Raw genomic sequence first — 17,654 nt, 5'->3', positions numbered from 1 at the left:
ATATCCTTAAAATGCTTGACATACAGAGCTAGAGAGAAACTCAACATGCTGTGTTCCCTCTTCAGCACTGCATGTTCCACCAAACATTATTATTTGATTACTATTAATAATGTCTATTTTTATTTTTTAATAATCTTTATTGCGACTAAAGTGAATTACAAATCTTTCATAGTAATATTTTAGGTACATAGTGAATAGTTTCTTTATTTTTAATTAAAAAAATTCTTTTTGTTTTTGGGCCACAGCTGGCGGCGCTCCGGTTACTTCTGGCTCTGCACTAAGAAATTACTCCTGGCAGGCTTGGGGAACCATAGGATGCCAGGAATCAAACCCAGGTTCGTCCTGGGTCCACCGCGTTCAAGGCTAATGCCCTATGTAGGCATTGTGTTATCTCTCCAGTCCCAATAATGTCTCTAAAAAAACACCTTAATAGGGGCCTTTGCGGTGGCACTAGAGGTAAGGTGCCTGTCTTGCCTGCACTAGCCTAGGACAGACCGCGGTTCCATCCCCCGGCGTCCCATATGGTCCCCCAAGCCAGGAGTGACTTCTGAGCGCATAGCCAGGAGTAACCCCTGAGCGTCACCGGGTATGGCCCAAAAACCAAAAAAAAAAAAAACCCACCTTAATAGTTGAAATAATTAAAAATAATTGAAGTAATATAATGTAATTCTGGTGTATTGGGTTTGTTTTAGTTTAATTGGCGTTATGTTAGAATAAACTGAAATATACATATTTAATTTAGTTTTGTGACTATTTGATGGTTTTCTAATAAGTTTTATAGAATGTTATTAACATGATTTTACTTAGAATGCTTTTATGAAACCTTCAGGAGTTAGCATTTTCAAAATTTGTGAATATACATTTAACATACTTCAAGTTACATTGTCAAGATTTAAAAATATTTTATGTCCCACACTACATTTTTTTTCATACACAGAGTGTTACTACATAACATTGGTAGGATGTTAATTACTATTTTTAATGAGGTAAGGAATTAGGGTTAATGCATGTCTGGTGCTTCTGAGAGTGTTTAGGGGAGTTTGGGGTGGGAATTACAGGATGTTAATGTATCCTGTTAAATCTCTCTAGTCCTTGATAATTACAGGACATGATAGAGACCCTAAAGATAAAGGCACATTTTCAGAAAGGCATATCCTAGTAATTGTGAACTTAATTAAAAATAATTGTGAAGGTCTCCAATGAGTGCTGAGTTTTTAAGGATTTGTGATTATGAGTATAGAGTAGTTTGATAGTGTTGCTATAACAAAATACCACAAACTGATTGGGTTACATCACAGTTTTAAACTTTTCCCAAACATTTATTGAAAATGAATCTTAGATTTATTTAAAACACTTTAAATACTTAATTTCTCCCTGCAACCCCCTCTTCCTCCAGTTCCTAATAAAGGGTCACAACTTGCAGTTTAAGTAATAGAAAGTGGGACCCAGGAGATGATTCAAAGGGTTGGAGTGTATGCTTTGCCTATGGGAATTCTTGGGTTTAATTCTTAGTACCCAGCACTGTTGGGTGTGGCCTTTAACTAGCAAAGATAAACAAAAATGTATTTCCTTACTGTTTTTGAAGCTGGAAATCTACAAACAAGATGCAGGCAGGTTTTTTGGTTTTCTCCTTGTCTTGCAGATAGCAGTATCTCTTTTTGTTATCACTTAAATTTCTTTCTGGTTACTTGCATCTGGGTTCCTGGTATCTTTCCCACTTACAGGGTGTCAGGTTGGGTGGGTTGGGGGAGGTATTTTGGGTTACACTCAGCAGCTCTCAGGGGTTACTGTTGACTCTCTACTTCAGAAGTTACTTCTGGCAGACTGGGGTGGGGGTGGGGACACTTGGGCTGCTGGGTATCAAACTTAGGTTGACTGCATGCAAGGTAAACACTCTACCTACTTGTACTATCACTTCAGCCTCTTGTGGTCTCATTTATTGTAATCACATCTTTAAAAGGCCTGTCTCAAAATATAATAATAATGTCACATACTGGTATTGGGCTTGGGTTTTATTACATAAATTCTAAATGGGATATAGCTCAGCTCATAAGATGGAGCTACCATGACTTCTCAAAATGATAAATGCATATAATTTTGGTCTTCAATTTTATTTCTTGGTCACACCCATACTAATTGGTGTTCGTGGTTATATTGTTTGATATTTTTGCAATATTTTGGTTTTAATATATTTAGAGTTTCCTGTTACAATCAAGTGGGTAGCGTGGTTGCTAGTTAGTATTATTTTCCTTTGTAGCAGGTCAAAGCGTCACATCCAAGCCACAATAATTTTGCTTGATAATTCACTGTGACTTAATCTGGTATTCAGCAGAGTAGTGGTGGTCTGTTACTGCAGATGCTGTCTGGTCATTTAGAAGAGTCATTTGTTGACACCAATTTCTGTTTAAACTGTTTTGATGGCCTGTACTGTAGTTCGGTTCTGGCAATATATATGGCTCAGAGTTAGCAACTCTTTCGATATTTTGTCTTTATAGTTGCTGCAAAATTTTTATTTTTTGTAGTAATTACATTTTATAGTCGTGTGTGTGTACACACTTCCAAAAGTCAGCTTAGGTGTTGAAGAACATTTCTAGATATGTAGAAAAGTTTTTTTTTTTTTTGACCACACCTGGTGGTGCTCTTGGCTCCTGCCTTCGTGCTCAGGAATTATTCTTGGTGGTTTGGGGCAGTAGGGGGAGTGGGGAGAATGATCATTTGGGATGCCAGGGAGTGAGTGAATTCAGGTTGGTCACATGTAAGACAAATGCCCTGCCTTCTGTAGAAAAGTTTTTTTTTTTAAATGTCAGTACTTTATATTACATTAGAAAGATAATAAAGAGCAGTAAACACAGGAGCCAAGGTAATTTGCCATACTTATGTTTTGAATGAAAAGTTAGAACATTGTGCCTTTTAAGAGAAAAATATATAAATTACCCACATTTTACAACTATTGCCTGCCTGAACAGGCTTATGGTACATATAACATATTTTGCCTCTTACCCAACTTGAAATTAAGTGGGTCTTTTTTTTTTTTTTTTTTGTGGGGAAGGTGGTGGGTAATTTACTTCCAAATGGTGCACAGGAGGCCCAGAGGCCTCTCCTTTCTAGTCTCTGCCAAACAGACTGGTTGTTGAGAGTAAGGGCTTGAGAAAGCTGCTGAAACTCTGCAGTGTCATATATCACCTATTACCCAGGCTACCTCAGGCTACCCTATGTAAACCAATGGGATATCATTGTCATTTCATAACAACTTGATTATATTGAGAAATGCATAGTTAGGCAATTATCTTAAAAGTGAACACATTATAGAGAATATTAACACAGACCTAGCTAGAGGAGTAACTTATTGCATACTTTGTAGAAGTTGAAGTCTTAGAATAATGAAACCATAGGAATGTACAAAAGCATATATGTAGGTGTGTGTGTGTGTGTGTGTGTGTGTGTGTGTGTGTGTGTGCGTGTGTGTGTCTGAGTAATAGCACAATGGCAGGGCATTTGCCTTGTATGTGCTGACCTGGGACAGACCCAGGTTCGATCCCTGGCATCCCATATGGTCCCTTGAGCCTGCCAGGAGCGATTTCTGAGCACAGATCCAGGAGCACTGCTGGTTGTGGCTAAATAAATAAATAAACAAATAAATAAACAAACAAATAAATAAAGCATGTATATGGTAATATGTGACAATTTTTTATAAATTATATATTATTATAAATCATTTTGGTGATTAATTTTGATTATGCATTTTACTTTGTTTCTTTTCTTGTTTTGTCTTTTATTTTTTTGGGTGGGGTGATATTTAAGGCTTACTCCTGCTTCTGTGCTCAGAAATCACTCTTGGCAGTTATTCATTCCAACCTTAACCTTAGATTATGCAAAAAGTTTCTAGATTTATTAAATATATCATAGTCAGTAGATTTAAGAATATGTTTTCTGTCCTTTTCTTAACTTCCACTTTTTTCTTTCAGCATTTCAAATACAAATAATATACTCTAGGATATTTGGGTTTGGCTTGCTCCATCCATGAATGGAAATAGAAAAAAATTTTGTTAGCAATCATCTATGAAGCTGAATTCATAAATAGTATTGGCTTTATCCCTATTGCTTTGACTTATTTCACTCAGCAAAATATTCCTCATATAAGCAAATTTCACTGTTATTCAGTATCCTTTCTTTGTAGGTATTTGATATTAGGATTTTGTTTGTTCTTTGGGGACTACACCCGGTGACGCTTAGGGGTTACTCCTGGCTATGCACTCAGAAATAGCTCCTGGCTTGGGGGGACTATATGGGATGCTGGGGGATCAAACTGAGGTCCGTCCTAGGTTAGTGCATGCAAGGCAGTTGCCCAACTGCTTGCACCACCGCTCCAGCCCTGATGTTAGAACTTTAATTAAGAGATGAATTTCATACAAGTCACAATCTACAACTGTGTCTTAGGAGATAAACTGGTCTTTTTGTGGTCTATGTAGTCTCACTGCAACTGACTGAACCACTGGCCTAAGATATTTAATCTAGCCATTTTTTAAAAAGGGCCACATAAACATTTTTCTTCACTGAATATCTGATTTCTGCAAGCTTAGTATAGCTTAATTTCCATTCTAGTTTACAGCACAATGCATTGTCCATCCTAGAGGTAAACAATGTAGAAAGAAAACAATAAGGTTCTTTTTCTCCTAGAATGTAAAGCTTGCTGAAGTAGGACTACAGTCAGCATAGCACTTCAAAAATTTGAACAAGTTATTTACTCTTTTTTCATAATTAAAATAATTGATTACAAAAACTGATGAATGAAATAAATCTGTTCATAGTAATTTGAACAGATTAGACTTTTTCTGATCTGCCTCTTTAGTATTTCTTTTGTCATTATGACTTAAAGTCATATATTAAAAGGCACCAGTGATACTAGTGACATATGGGAGTTTATGTAGGCAATTTATATCTTCTTGGTTGTATATTTCCTCCTTAGGAATATATTAGGTGATCGCTATTGTAGCTTGTGCCATTTCAAACCTTGGTCTACCAGTTATTACTGAAAGTTTTAGCATCTTATTATTTTAGTGTTGGGATTGTTACTTAAATGGCAGGCTGAGTAATATATTTAAAAAAAAGACTATTGGCCTGGAGCAATAGCACAGTGTTAGGGTGTTTGTCTTACACGTGGTAAACTCAGCACAGACCTGGGTTCAACTCCTGGCATTCCATATGGTCCCCAGAGCCTGTCAGGAGTAACCTCTGAGCGCTGCCTGATGTGGCCTAACTCCCTCTGCCCAAAAATAACCCCCTATTATTTTGCTTCCTGTGTGTCAGTCTGCTTTACTTGATTCTCGCCTAGCCTTTCTTATTTTGGGAAATTCTATCAATCAAATTACTGTTCCTTGATAAACAGCTATCTATGATTGATTAAATGATTCATTACCATTTCTTGAAAGTTTATAATAGGTTGGGTTGTTTGTTTTGCTTCAAGGATTATTTAAGTTCAACAGGCTTTTAAAATTAACTGCTGAGTACCGGCTGTATGTTCTTTTGTTAATACTGTGGATTCAGATAAAGTTGAACACTAGATAGATTCTTGATTATTAAAAAGTAGTGAATCATGAGAAATTTGCCCACAGTAAAAGATTTGTGAACACACAGTAACCAAAAATTTGATCAGACATGTAATGAATCTGAGGTATTTTCATCAATGCTTGTGGCATTTCTTGGGTGAAAAGGGGGTTAAGAATGGAAGAGTTGAAGAAATCCTAGTCTAGATCAGATGTTCATCAAATTGTGTGATGTATTGTCCCCCTTTCAAGGTAGAACCAGGCACTTCTTACCACTCCTCACCCCTGAAAACTACCTTTTTTAAACAAATAGAAAACGCTCCCTACTTGTGCCCTAGCTTATTATTGGATTAAAGCATGGTGTTTAATTCAGGAAATGCTGCAGTAGATCATGGTCGAGTAAGTGGATCTAGTTACTGGTTTAACCTTAAGTGAGGTCATGCAAGTTTATATAAACTAGTTTAAAAATAAATTCCTTTATGAATTATTCTCAGCAAATATTTGTTGATTTACCTATCTTTAATACCTGTACATATAGGTTTTATAAAAAAAAAAAAGGGACAAAAATGGAGAAAAAATAAGAAGTCCGGGTGTAATACATACAATAATGTTAAAATAAGATGTCCTGAACCAAAAATGGAATCAGAATAATATTTGCCTACATTTTATTGAGATATTGAATGTTCAGGGGATTTGATTTTACTTCCGTGTTGATTTTTGAAGGGCAACTTCTTTCTACAAAGATAATATTGCTAGTCTCTTTGGGTTTCCATCGTTGTAAAGGGCAGCTGTGACCTTTCAGCCTAATACAACAAGCGCCTTTTAATTCCTGTAATATCTTAACAACCCAATCACATTTGATTCTACTTCCTAAATGCTCTTTGAATCCAAAAATTCTCTCCAGCTTTATAAAAGTTCTCTGCAATTCTATAATACAGCCCAGATTATAATCTTCTGCTGGATTATAGCAATATTCCTTTGATTGGTCTTTTTATTCTTGTTTATTATCTTTTTTTTTTTGTTTGTTTTTTGTTTTGTTTTTTTTTTTTGGTTTTGGTTTTTGGATTTTGGTTTTTGGGCCATACCCGGCGGTGCTCAGGGGTTACTCCTGGCTGTCTGCTCAGAAATAGCTCCTGGCAGGCACGGGGGGACCATATGGGACACTGGGATTCGAACCAACCACCTTTGGTACTGGATCGGCTGCTTGCAAGGCAAACACCGCTGTGCTCTCTCTCCGGGCCCTTTATTATCTAATTTTTAAGTCAAAGCCAAGATGATCCTTTAAAAAAATTTCAAATTGGGGGGTTAGAGTGATAGTACAGTGGAATGGGTTTTTACCTTGCACCTAGTTGACCTCGTATCAATCTTTGACATCCCAACAGACCCCTAAGCACTGCCAGAGCATTTCTAAATGCACAGCCTCTACAATCCAATTTTATTTTCCTTTCTCATCTCAAAACATCAGTACTTAAATTTTCTTAAGTGATGATTTCAAAGGTTCTTTAGCACCCAACCCCCTTTTCAAGCATTTACTTTTTGTGTGTTTGTTTCTTGGGCCACACCTAGCAGTGCTCAGGGGTTATTTCTGGCTCTGCTCAAAATCTCTTCTGGCAGACTTGGGACCATATGGTATGCGGGGGATTGAACCCGTGTCTGTCCCAGGTCTGCTGTGTGCAAGGCAAGTACCCTACCGCTCTGCTATCACTCCGACTTCTCAAGCACTTTTAAATCTCTCCCCACTTAGTTAACTGTTGCCTCTTTGGTGTTCTCATTTTTCCCTTCTGACTATCCTTTTGGATGGTCATCCTTTGAATCCAAATTCCAGTAACCCTCCCTCTAAGGTTTATTCCTATAAACTAATTGGGTTAAGTGTTTAACATTTAATAAATTGTTACCACCTCTTTGTCTTTCTTCTTCCTGAGCTATAGCTTTAATGATCACTTTCTTCTGCAACTTAGGGCAGTAATATTCTTGTCATATAGCAGCCTACTCAGACGCTGGTTTGTCATTTAGAATGGAAGTCTCCTAAGTGCTGCTCCAGGGTAATTTATATCTGTATTAGGCTTCATTGGAAGGCCTAAGGAAGTGATACTGTAAAAGTATCAGGAACCATTCTGTTGTTGACTCAGGGCCACACCCAAAAATCCAGGACAGGGAAAGGGGGCAGGAATCAAACATAATTAGTGTTTTGGATGTGTCCTTAATCCTCACTCCTGTTTTGGCATTTTATTTATTTGTTTGTTTGTTTATTTATTCATTTTTACTCTCATTTTTTTTCTTCCTGACCACACCCAGGCATACTCTGGGAATGTTCCAGTATCTGCTGGTACTGGGGACCATATGGATGCTGGAGATGGAACCTGGGTTGACTGATTGCAAGTGCCTTACCCACTCCAGCCCCAAACTAACGTGTCATTATGTTGATTCTGCATCATAGAGAGAATGGCATAGGAACACACACAGCATTTGAACTAAATAGATGCTAATGCATATGTCTGTCTAAATAAGACATCAAGATACTAATGAGTGGTCCTGACTTAAAGAATTCCAAGCTGATAATATTATTTTTAATTTAATGCTTGAAAATAAATGGAAAGAATTCAAAGTTCAGTGTTTCTAAGGTTACTTGAAATGTGGTCACACTTAATTGTTAACATATAGTTAGTTGTTGCTTTTTGTGTTGTAACTGCAGAGTTGAGTGGTTGTGACAAAGAAGACACTGGCTCACAGACTCTCATATATTTACTACTGTTAAAATTTGTTGTCTAAATCATTTCCGTAACATGAGCATAGATAAATGTGTCACTGAAATATATTTATTCCTCTATTTTGAGGTTTAAGTATGTCCAGTAAGAAAATACCTGGAGTGAAAACATGTATTCGAATCATAGTCTTAAACTTATCTAGAGCTTTCGGAAAACTAAACATTTCAGATTAGATGTTGAGAAAATAGACTTCTAGTTCTGCCATATTCTGTAACTAAAACCAGTGTAAATAGATGTAAATAGATATCCCCACCCAGTGATCTAAAAAGCAGTCAGTCAGTCCTAAATAAATACTGTTTGACTCTTTAAAATTTATCACTTTTACAAGGCTAAGGAGAAGGAGGAAAGCTTTCTGTTACTTTATATAATGACAAAAATTCTAAAGCATTTTTTAACTTCGGGGGTCATTTTTGCCACTATGTTATCTTGCAAAAGAAAAATGTGTTTGTGTGATTGAATTAAGTTTAATTATCTGGATATATTATTTGGTGATAATAGTACTTTCATTTTGCATCATTTAATAAAATTGAATTGTTTTTAAAGCATTGTTTATTTTGTTTGAGAATATTTTTATTGAGAAAATAATTAACTTTGTTTTATTTTTAGGGTTATATCCTGTGTTGTGACCTCATGGTTTAAGTGGGAATAAAGATGAGTATAAGCAGTGATGAGGTCAACTTCTTGGTATATAGATACTTGCAAGAGTCAGGTGAGTACTTTCATAAAGTTAAATAGGCCTCAAATTATTTTGATCTTCTCAAAATAACCTTTTATGCATTTGAAATTTGTATCAGTCCAAACTGTTGAACTTTGTATGTTTTCTTAATGTCTGGACTGCCTTGTTAAAGCAATGTGTTTCTGCATGGTTTAACTCTCTGACTCTTTCAAATATGTTGAAGAGACATGTCAAGTAATCTCAGGCAAATATTTGTCATATGGCTTGGCTTACATTGTCCAGAAACTGGTTTTTATAATTTATTACAAAGTGAGACTTTTGCACACGGTCAGTAGGAAAATAAAAACTCTCACTAATTTGATGTGCATTCAGAATTTTTAGTTAACTGTTAGTGATGGTAGTTAGCATTTTAAAAGGTAAAACGAACAGTTTTTTTTTTTCTGAGCACTTTCATAAATATCTTAGACCTCTCTTTTATACTAAAATATTTCTAAAAGGGATTATTAAGAAAAATAGTTGACAGCCATTTGTAATGATGATAATGATAATAATAGTGATTATTAAATTTTTGTAAATAATAAGTGGTATATTTATGAAGCAGAACAAAAACTGCAAAGAGAACATGTTGGGAAGATTAAGGGAACAAAGTAAAAGCAGAAGGAAGAAAATTTGGGACGGGTGGGTTATAAGATGGTGGAAGCATTGACCACAATGCTGAATTGTTATTGTTTATATGAGATGGAATCATTTGGTAGTTGAAAATATGCCGAAGAAAGTAAGTTTTAGAAATTAAACTATTAAGATATTGGAATGTTGAATAGTAAAGTAAGATGCAGTTTAAAGAAAAATTTGTTAGTCATTTGTGAGGGAAGATTGAAGGACTACTTTTGACATTAAGCCTTCATGTATGGTTTTTATTTATTTATTTATTTATTTATTTATTTATTTATTTATTTATTTATATTTATTTTTATTTATTTTTGGTTTTTGGGCTACACCCAGCGGTGCTCAGGGGTTACTCCTGGCTGTCTGCTCAGAAATAGCTCCTGGCAGGCACGGGGGACCATATGGGACAACAGGATTCGAACCAACCACCTTTGGTCCTGGATCGGCTGCTTGCAAGACAAACGCCGCTGTGCTATCTTTCCGGGCCCTCATGTATGGTTTTTAAATTCCAGTTCTTCTAGAGCTTGTTTAGCTACTTATTCTTTTGTATACAGGGCATACCAAAACATTGACTTTATTAGATTTTACCACTTGCTCTATTTTCCCCATCATCATCGTAGTTCTGAGCTACTTTTAGTAGGTTGGTTGTTTTTTAGCCCTATCATTGTTGCTTTCTGGCCTGGACCAGCAGATGTGATAAATTGGTTTAGAAGATTGCTCCAAAATAGAACTTCTATAGATTGTTTTTAATAAGATGAAATGATGCTCTCAATAAGGTAAAATGATGAACAAATTGGGAAAGTTAACCTAATGAATTGTCACATGTATTGCATATATTATGCAAATATTTGTATATTGTCTTGATTTTTTAATTTCAATTTTTGAGTTTTATTTTAATGTTTATTTAAACACCATGGCTACAGGGTTGTTCATACTATAGTTTTATTTTCTGCAGATAAGGTTGTTCATGATTGAGCTAGTCATACAAACTACAGCCTTCACCAGTGTTCATTTCCTTCTACCACTGTTAACAGTTTTCCTCTCACCCTCCCTGATATGCCTACTTCTCTCTCTTTTTTTTTTGACATTGTGGTTTGCATAACTGTTAATGAAGGGTGCCATGCATGTCTCTTTCATAGTAGACCCTTCTCTATTCTTAACTGTACACTACTCTTTGTGGCACGCTTCCTACCAATATTGTCTCCTTTTACATTTGGTGAAAAATGAAAAAAAAAGTTACCTTAAATGTTGCTTTTTGTGATTTTTTTTTTTTAAGGGGGTGGGTGGGTTGAGGAAAGGTTTGGGCCACGCCTGGTGGCCCTCAGGGATTATTCCTGGGTCTGTGCTCAGAAATTGCTCCTGGCAGGATCTGGGGACCATATAGGATGCCAGGAATTGAACCCAGGTCCATCCTGGGTTGGCTTGCATGCAAGGCAAATGCCCACTGTGCTATCTGACCCTGTGATACTCTGGCCCTGATATTTTTTTTGCTTGTTTATGTTTTTGGGCCACACCCACAGGTTACTCCTGGCTTGGGGGACCATATGGGACGCTGGGGGATCGAACCACGGTCCCTCCAGGCTAGTGTTTGCAAGGCAGACACCTTAATTCTAGTGCCACTGGCTCTTTGTTTTTAATTTAACCATTACCTAAGTCATAAAGGATCAATGGATGGGAAAAAATCATAATAACTTTTATAAATGTGTTACAAAAGGCAGCTGTAGAAGATGAGCCATTTGAAATTATAGAAATCAGAAATAGCTGAATAGCTCACCATTGTGTAGTTCATAAGGAGGTGATTATATTAGCATAATATAATTAGCATATATATCATATTACATATTAACATATTACTAATATTAATACCAATACTATATATTATACTATATTATATATTATATGTAACATACTAATACTGTATTTTAATATAGTATTATATAAAATATTTTTAATATATGATAGATACACTACATTTATATTTGTGTGTGTACATAGTTTTTTTGTATTACCAAAGATTGAACCCAGGACTTCATTTGTGGTCCTCAAACTACAGCCCGTGTGCTACATATTATATTTGTTCCCATTTTGTTTCTTCACTTCAAAATAACATATAAGCAGTGTGCATAGGAATTTGTTTACAATTTTTACTCTTACTATAGTCCGGACCTCCAACAGAGCCTTTGAGGACCACTGATTGTAGGACTTCGTATATGTAATGCTCTACCACTGAGCTAGGTCTCCAACCTAAAGAGTTCCAAACTCAGGTTCTCAATTAAGTTGCATGTTTCCTAACATCCTTTACCAGTTGCTTCCATTTCAGGAGAGAAAAAAAACCCAAAGCAGCAAAAACACTCAGTTGTTCCCTAGTGCACCTAAAGCTCCATACTGCCCCCTGCAGGATCAGTCAGTGTCAGGCGGCCTCTCCAAAGTCTTGCCAATTTTGGGAAAGCATGACTTGTGGAGAATGACAAGTGGGATTCAGGTGTCCCATGTTTTTAAATTATAATAATGTTTGAAAGTCACTTGTCTATGTTAGCTGTAGGATAGTTTGACCTTTATTAAGTTTAATAAGTAGTATAGAGCATATTCAGAGTATTTAAATTACTATTCAGATTAAAGTAGAAAGTAAGAATGTAGAGTATGCGTAGCTTTAAAGATTGGAGCTAAAATAGCATGTATTCATAGGCAGCATTGAGCAGTAGTGAGATATGTTTATTTTGTAAGTGGCACAATGAGGCATGCTAATTTGAAATTACTTTCAGAAATAGGAATTCATAGTTCAGTATAGATTGCAGATAGAGCTCACTCAGAGCTCAGTAATGATGAACCCATCTGCACATTTGCCACTTATTCCAGAAGTTTACTCTTGGTTCTGCTCTCCAAATAAATGGTCATTTCTCTTAAAAGGTTTAGCGTTGCTATTTTCTTTATAAAAGACTACTATCATGAAGGAAAAACAGTGATCATGGATAATAAAAGCTCTTTATTTAAAAAATTAGCAAACATTCTAAGGTTTGTATTGTGACATTTTCATAAAAGGAAATAAAGGAAAATAAAATTTCCTTGCTTGTATCAGTCAGAAAGTCTAAAAAGGACCTCATTAAAAATTGTTCTGTTTTGATAACTGTGACTTAGGAATAATGGTTTTCAGGGAGAAGTCTTAATTTTCTTTTATCTTGGTAAGCAGTGTTTAATATTGACAGGACTGTATTTTTTTTTTATCTCCAAAGGGCATAAAAAGATCAAAATTGTTTAGTTTTAAGTATTTTATACTATGGGTGATTACTCTTATCATGAGATCAGATCATAAGCACTTAGAGATATTACCAATTAACAATTTTTCTACTGCACCAATGAACCAGTCCCTCTACTGCTCCCAAGTTAATTTAACTTTTCAGTTTCTATTTTTTTCTTTTTTGGGGGGGGGGTCCCAAGGCTGGCACTGCCCATGGGTTATTCCTGGTAACGCAGCATCAGGAATCAATCGGATTGCCTTTGGGCAAGGCTATTCTTCCCCCCAACCCAACCATCCCACTACATTATTTCTCTGGCCCTCAGTTTATATTTCTTTACTCATAAAATTTGTTGTTTGTTGAAAGGGAGGGACTTACATTTTAATATTCAATCTAAATGCTTATAGACATCTATCGGAAATTGGGAGTACTTCATAGCTCATTGAAACTAAGCAAAAAATTTATTTAGAAAGGTTTTTTTAAAAATATTATTTAAAATCCCCCCTCTTTTTTTTTTTGTTGGGCCATACCTGGAAGTGTTCAGGTGTTGCTTCTGGCTCCGCATTCAAGAATCACTCTTGGCAGTGTTCAGGGGACCATATGGAATCCTGAGAACTGAACACTGGTCATTTCTACCTGCTGTACCTGCGACTCTAGTCCTCATCATCCTGCACTCTTAAGAACTAGATTTCCACATTTAACAATGCTTTCTAGGGAATGCATTTTTTCTCCTCTCTTTAGCAATAACTTGAAAAATTCAGTGTATTTGACATGTTGTAATAAAATAATGTAATAATGAGTATTCACACAAGGACATTAATAATTTGATTGCCATAATAATGCATACCTAACAATCATATGCAAAATAAGTATTAAATGGTATATGCTGAGTTACATGCAACAGAGTCTGATATGATAGTTATTTAGAAGAGCTAAGATATTTGAGGCTTTGTTTTAAAAAAAATAAATCTTTATTTAAGCACATTGATTACATGTTTGTTTGTAATTGGGTTTCAGTCATAAACAGAACACCCCCCTTCACCAGTGCAACATTCCCACCACCAATGCCCCTCTTCCTCTCGCACCCCTGCCTGTATTCTGACAAGCATTTACTTCTCTCATTCTTTTGTTTGTTTTGGGTTTGTGTTTGGGGCTATATCCAGTGGGTTGGAGCTACATCAGGGGTTACTTCTGGCTCTTCGCTCAGAAATCACACCTGGCTTGGGGGACCATATGGGATGTTGGGGATTGAACCTGGGTTCATCCTGGGTCAGCCACATGCAAGGCAAACGCACTATGCTGTGCTACCACTCTGGCCTCTATTTGGAATCTTTTAAATCTTCTCTCTTTGTTTCTCATTTTGCTTCAACTTTTGACTCACTGCTTCAGTTTATTATCATGTTTTTTGTTTTGGAGCCCCACCCAGCTGTGTATAGAGCTGTTTCCGGATTTTGTGCTCAAAAATCACTCCTGTTGGGGCTCAGGGAACCATTTGAGGTGCCAGAGATTAAATCCAGGTTAGCTCTGTGCAAAGTACAAGTGCTTTAGCTGCTGCAATGTTTTCTCTTAGGCCCCTTCATTATTTTTTCTAGAGAAATTGTTCTTGCAATTATATAGGAAGGATTTTTTCTTAGTTGTTGTTTGTTTTGTTTGTGGTATTCATTGTTCTTTGTGTAAATGTAAATGTAATTTTACTTAAGTTGTGGATTTGATCTGGAGAGACTTTGTATTCAGTGGATCAATAACATTTTTATTTATGAAATACTTGAATGTTGGATGCTGTTTTGTTTTACAATTGAAGACTTAACTGAAAATGCTAAAGCACTTTGTCTTTATTAGAGTTATGTTCTGGATATAGTAGTTTTAAGAACTCTCATGTTTTCAAAAATGAATTCATCTTGCCACCTCCATTCTCTGAGAAGGCGGTGGTATATTTGAGATTAAGTATTTGGTTCTTTGCTTTGTTTTGGGGCCACACCTCACAGTACATTGGCAGTTCTCCTGGATTTCTGCACAGGGACCTCTCCCTCTCCCTGTGGTGTTTAAGGGACCATAATGTGATGCCAGGGATTGAGCCTAGGTTGACCACATGCAAGGCACTCAACCCACTGTACTATCTTCTGATTTAAGTATTTTCTATATGATAGGTTGTGTAGCTGTGCCGTCTCTCATCACTGTTTCCAAATATTTTAAAAATAGTTGATTATCTACTTATATACAGGTTTTAGAGCATATCACATTTTTCTGAGGATGTTTATTTCAGATGTTCTGTTTGTAAGATTACTTCTTTCTCTCCCCACATATCAGCCATCCAGCCTTGCACCTGGCACTGTGCTCAGGGATCACTCCCAGCAATGCTGACTGATTTAGATTAAAAAAATTTTTTTTATATTCTCCTCTGTAATGGATAATAAAATGTCAATGATCAAATGACAATATAGCTTCCTTAGTCACAGATAAAGGTAATGACAAAGTAAACATTCTAGCATACCTCCTACTATTATCACTTAATGCCCAAATTGGACAGGCCAAATTGATTACAAGTTATATATGCTTGTGGCCCTGAAGAATTGAACAAGGAGAATTTAGCATCTGGTATGTTTGTTTACTTTCACTCTTACACTTTTTTTGTAAATTAACTTTTAGGTACAAATGTTTAAGCAGGCAGATTTTAACTATAACATTTTGTTATATTCACCTCCACCAAACAATTCTAGTAAATACACTTAATTTTGCTTTATAAATAATAAATAAGAAGTGACATTGGCTTGACACTAGTTCTTGTTGTACAGATGATTAATTATGAAAAGAGTTAGCATAAATGTTGGTAATTATACTTTTATACTTCCAAGTCAGTTGCTCTCTAAGCAAAATGACCATTGTTTTGCTGATAGAGGAAATTCCTATTACACATTCCTTGCTGACATACTTGTTAAGAAACAAAGGTTCTTTGAGAGTTGCCAAACAGAGAACTTACTCAGTCTTAATAGTCATCGTTTGTTTTATTTTTCCTTTTGTAAGAATAGCCAGTGTAAGAAGGATGCAAGGAAATATAAATAGTTGATGGCTCTATAATTTACCCAAGTACTTTTAGGAAAGCAGTAATACAAACTGATTTTAAAATGATCATGTCCACTTCAAGAAGTTTTTTTTCCCTTAAGAGAATGCATGTGAGCACACACACGCAGAGGAAAAATGTCTATAGATACTTGAAATCCTTCGGGAATACTGAACATTCAGAAAAATTTCAGCAATAGAATGAATATTTTACAAGTCAAATAATTTTTTTGGCTGAATAGAATAGTGATTAAATTAGTTTAGAAAATATTAAAAAATTTCATGGTTATATATTTAGTGAGAAATTGCCACAAAAATTATATAGCAAGTATATTACATATACTAGTAAAATAGCATGCAAAGAAAAAGTAATTAAAATATTAATAGTTGCCTTGAGTTTTATATTTTTTTTCTTCCACTTCCCATAGCTTTTAGAAAAGTAAATGCTGGACTGGAGAGATAGTGCTGCAGCAGATACGGTGCTTGTCTTGCATGAGGCTGACCTAGGTTTGATCTCTGGCATATGGTCCCCTGAGCATTAACCAGTGTGATCCAAAAACCAAACAAACAAAATAGACAAATGCTCAGCCTAATTCTTCAGTGTTCAAGATCTCTTAGAGCTCCTCATCTTTACCTGCTGCTTCTTTTTAGCTTCTACGTGTGGAAGTTTTTGGAGTTTACAAAGCTCTGAATTTGGAGAATAGAAGTGAAAATAGACTAGGGGTAAGGAAATGTGTATGTTAGTGGACAGAGGGAAATGATTTTCTTCTTCCTCTCTCTCTCTCTCTCTCTCTCTCTCTCTCTCTCTCTCTCCCCCCCATTCACCTTACTCCCTCTCTCTCCCTCCCTCTCTCCCTCTCCCTCCCTCTCTCTCTCTCTCTCTCTCTCTCTCTCTCCCTCTCTCCCTCTCTCTCTCTCTCTCTCTCTCTCTCTCTCTCTCTCTCTCTCTCTCTCTCTCTCTCTCTCTCTCTCTCTCTCTCTCTCTCTCTCTCCCTCTCTCTCTCTCCAGCCACACCCGGTGATGCCCAGAGGACTCCTGGCTAGGCTCTCCCCCATATGAGATGCAGGGGAGCGAAAGACAGTCCGTTGTAGGCTAGCGCGGGCAAGGCAGATAGATGATGCCTTACCTCTGGTGTCAATGCTCTGGCCCTTTTTTAAAGCTTAAATAGGCCCTTGGATCGAACCACGGCACCTTACCTTTAGCGCCACCTTGAGGCCCTACTTTTTTTCTTAACAGCTGCATAGTATTCTATTGTGTAGATGTACCACTGTCTCTTTATCCGCTCATCTCTTTTCAGGCACTGGGGTTGTTTCCAGACTTTGGCTATTGTGTTGCAGTGAACACAGGAATGTAGAAGTTTGTTTTTTGTTTTGTTTTGTCTTTCTCTCTACATTGTGTTTTGAGGCTCCTAGGGTATATTCCTAGGAATGGTTTTACTGAGGTCCTACTATTTTCTTACTCAGATACTTGCTGTCATAAATGATGATAATCACTGTCTTTTTATATTTCTATGGTGCTGAAACCCTATTTTCTGCTCCTATATTCTCTGTTTCAAAGTAGAGTTGGATGTCTCTGGAGGGTTGCTTACTTAATGCTGAGAAAATAATTTCTGTCATCCCAAGGGAAAGCATTTCCTGAAACAGGCAATATGAAGAAAATGGTTGTTTTGTATTCTTGATTCTTACTTGGTCTCATGAGTAACCACACAAATCC

General features: G+C 36.3%; 1 protein-coding gene across 2 annotated transcripts in view; it reads left to right on the top strand.

Moving 5' to 3' along the window:
* TBL1XR1 (TBL1X/Y related 1) overlaps window positions 1–17,654 on the top strand; it is a 91,961-nt gene that overhangs the window by 32,670 nt on the left and 41,637 nt on the right. For both annotated transcript variants that reach the window (XM_049775222.1, XM_049775221.1), the window contains one exon: window positions 8,915–9,017. In XM_049775222.1, coding sequence (XP_049631179.1) covers window positions 8,960–9,017 — 58 coding nt within the window. In that variant the 5' untranslated portion in view covers window positions 8,915–8,959. The remainder of the gene's footprint in view (window positions 1–8,914; window positions 9,018–17,654) is intronic.

This window comes from Suncus etruscus, chromosome 6, assembly GCF_024139225.1.
Source record: "Suncus etruscus isolate mSunEtr1 chromosome 6, mSunEtr1.pri.cur, whole genome shotgun sequence".
Lineage (NCBI taxonomy): Eukaryota > Metazoa > Chordata > Mammalia > Eulipotyphla > Soricidae > Suncus > Suncus etruscus.
Note: the sequence above shows the minus strand (reverse complement) of the source record. Positions and strands in the feature narration are given on the sequence as shown.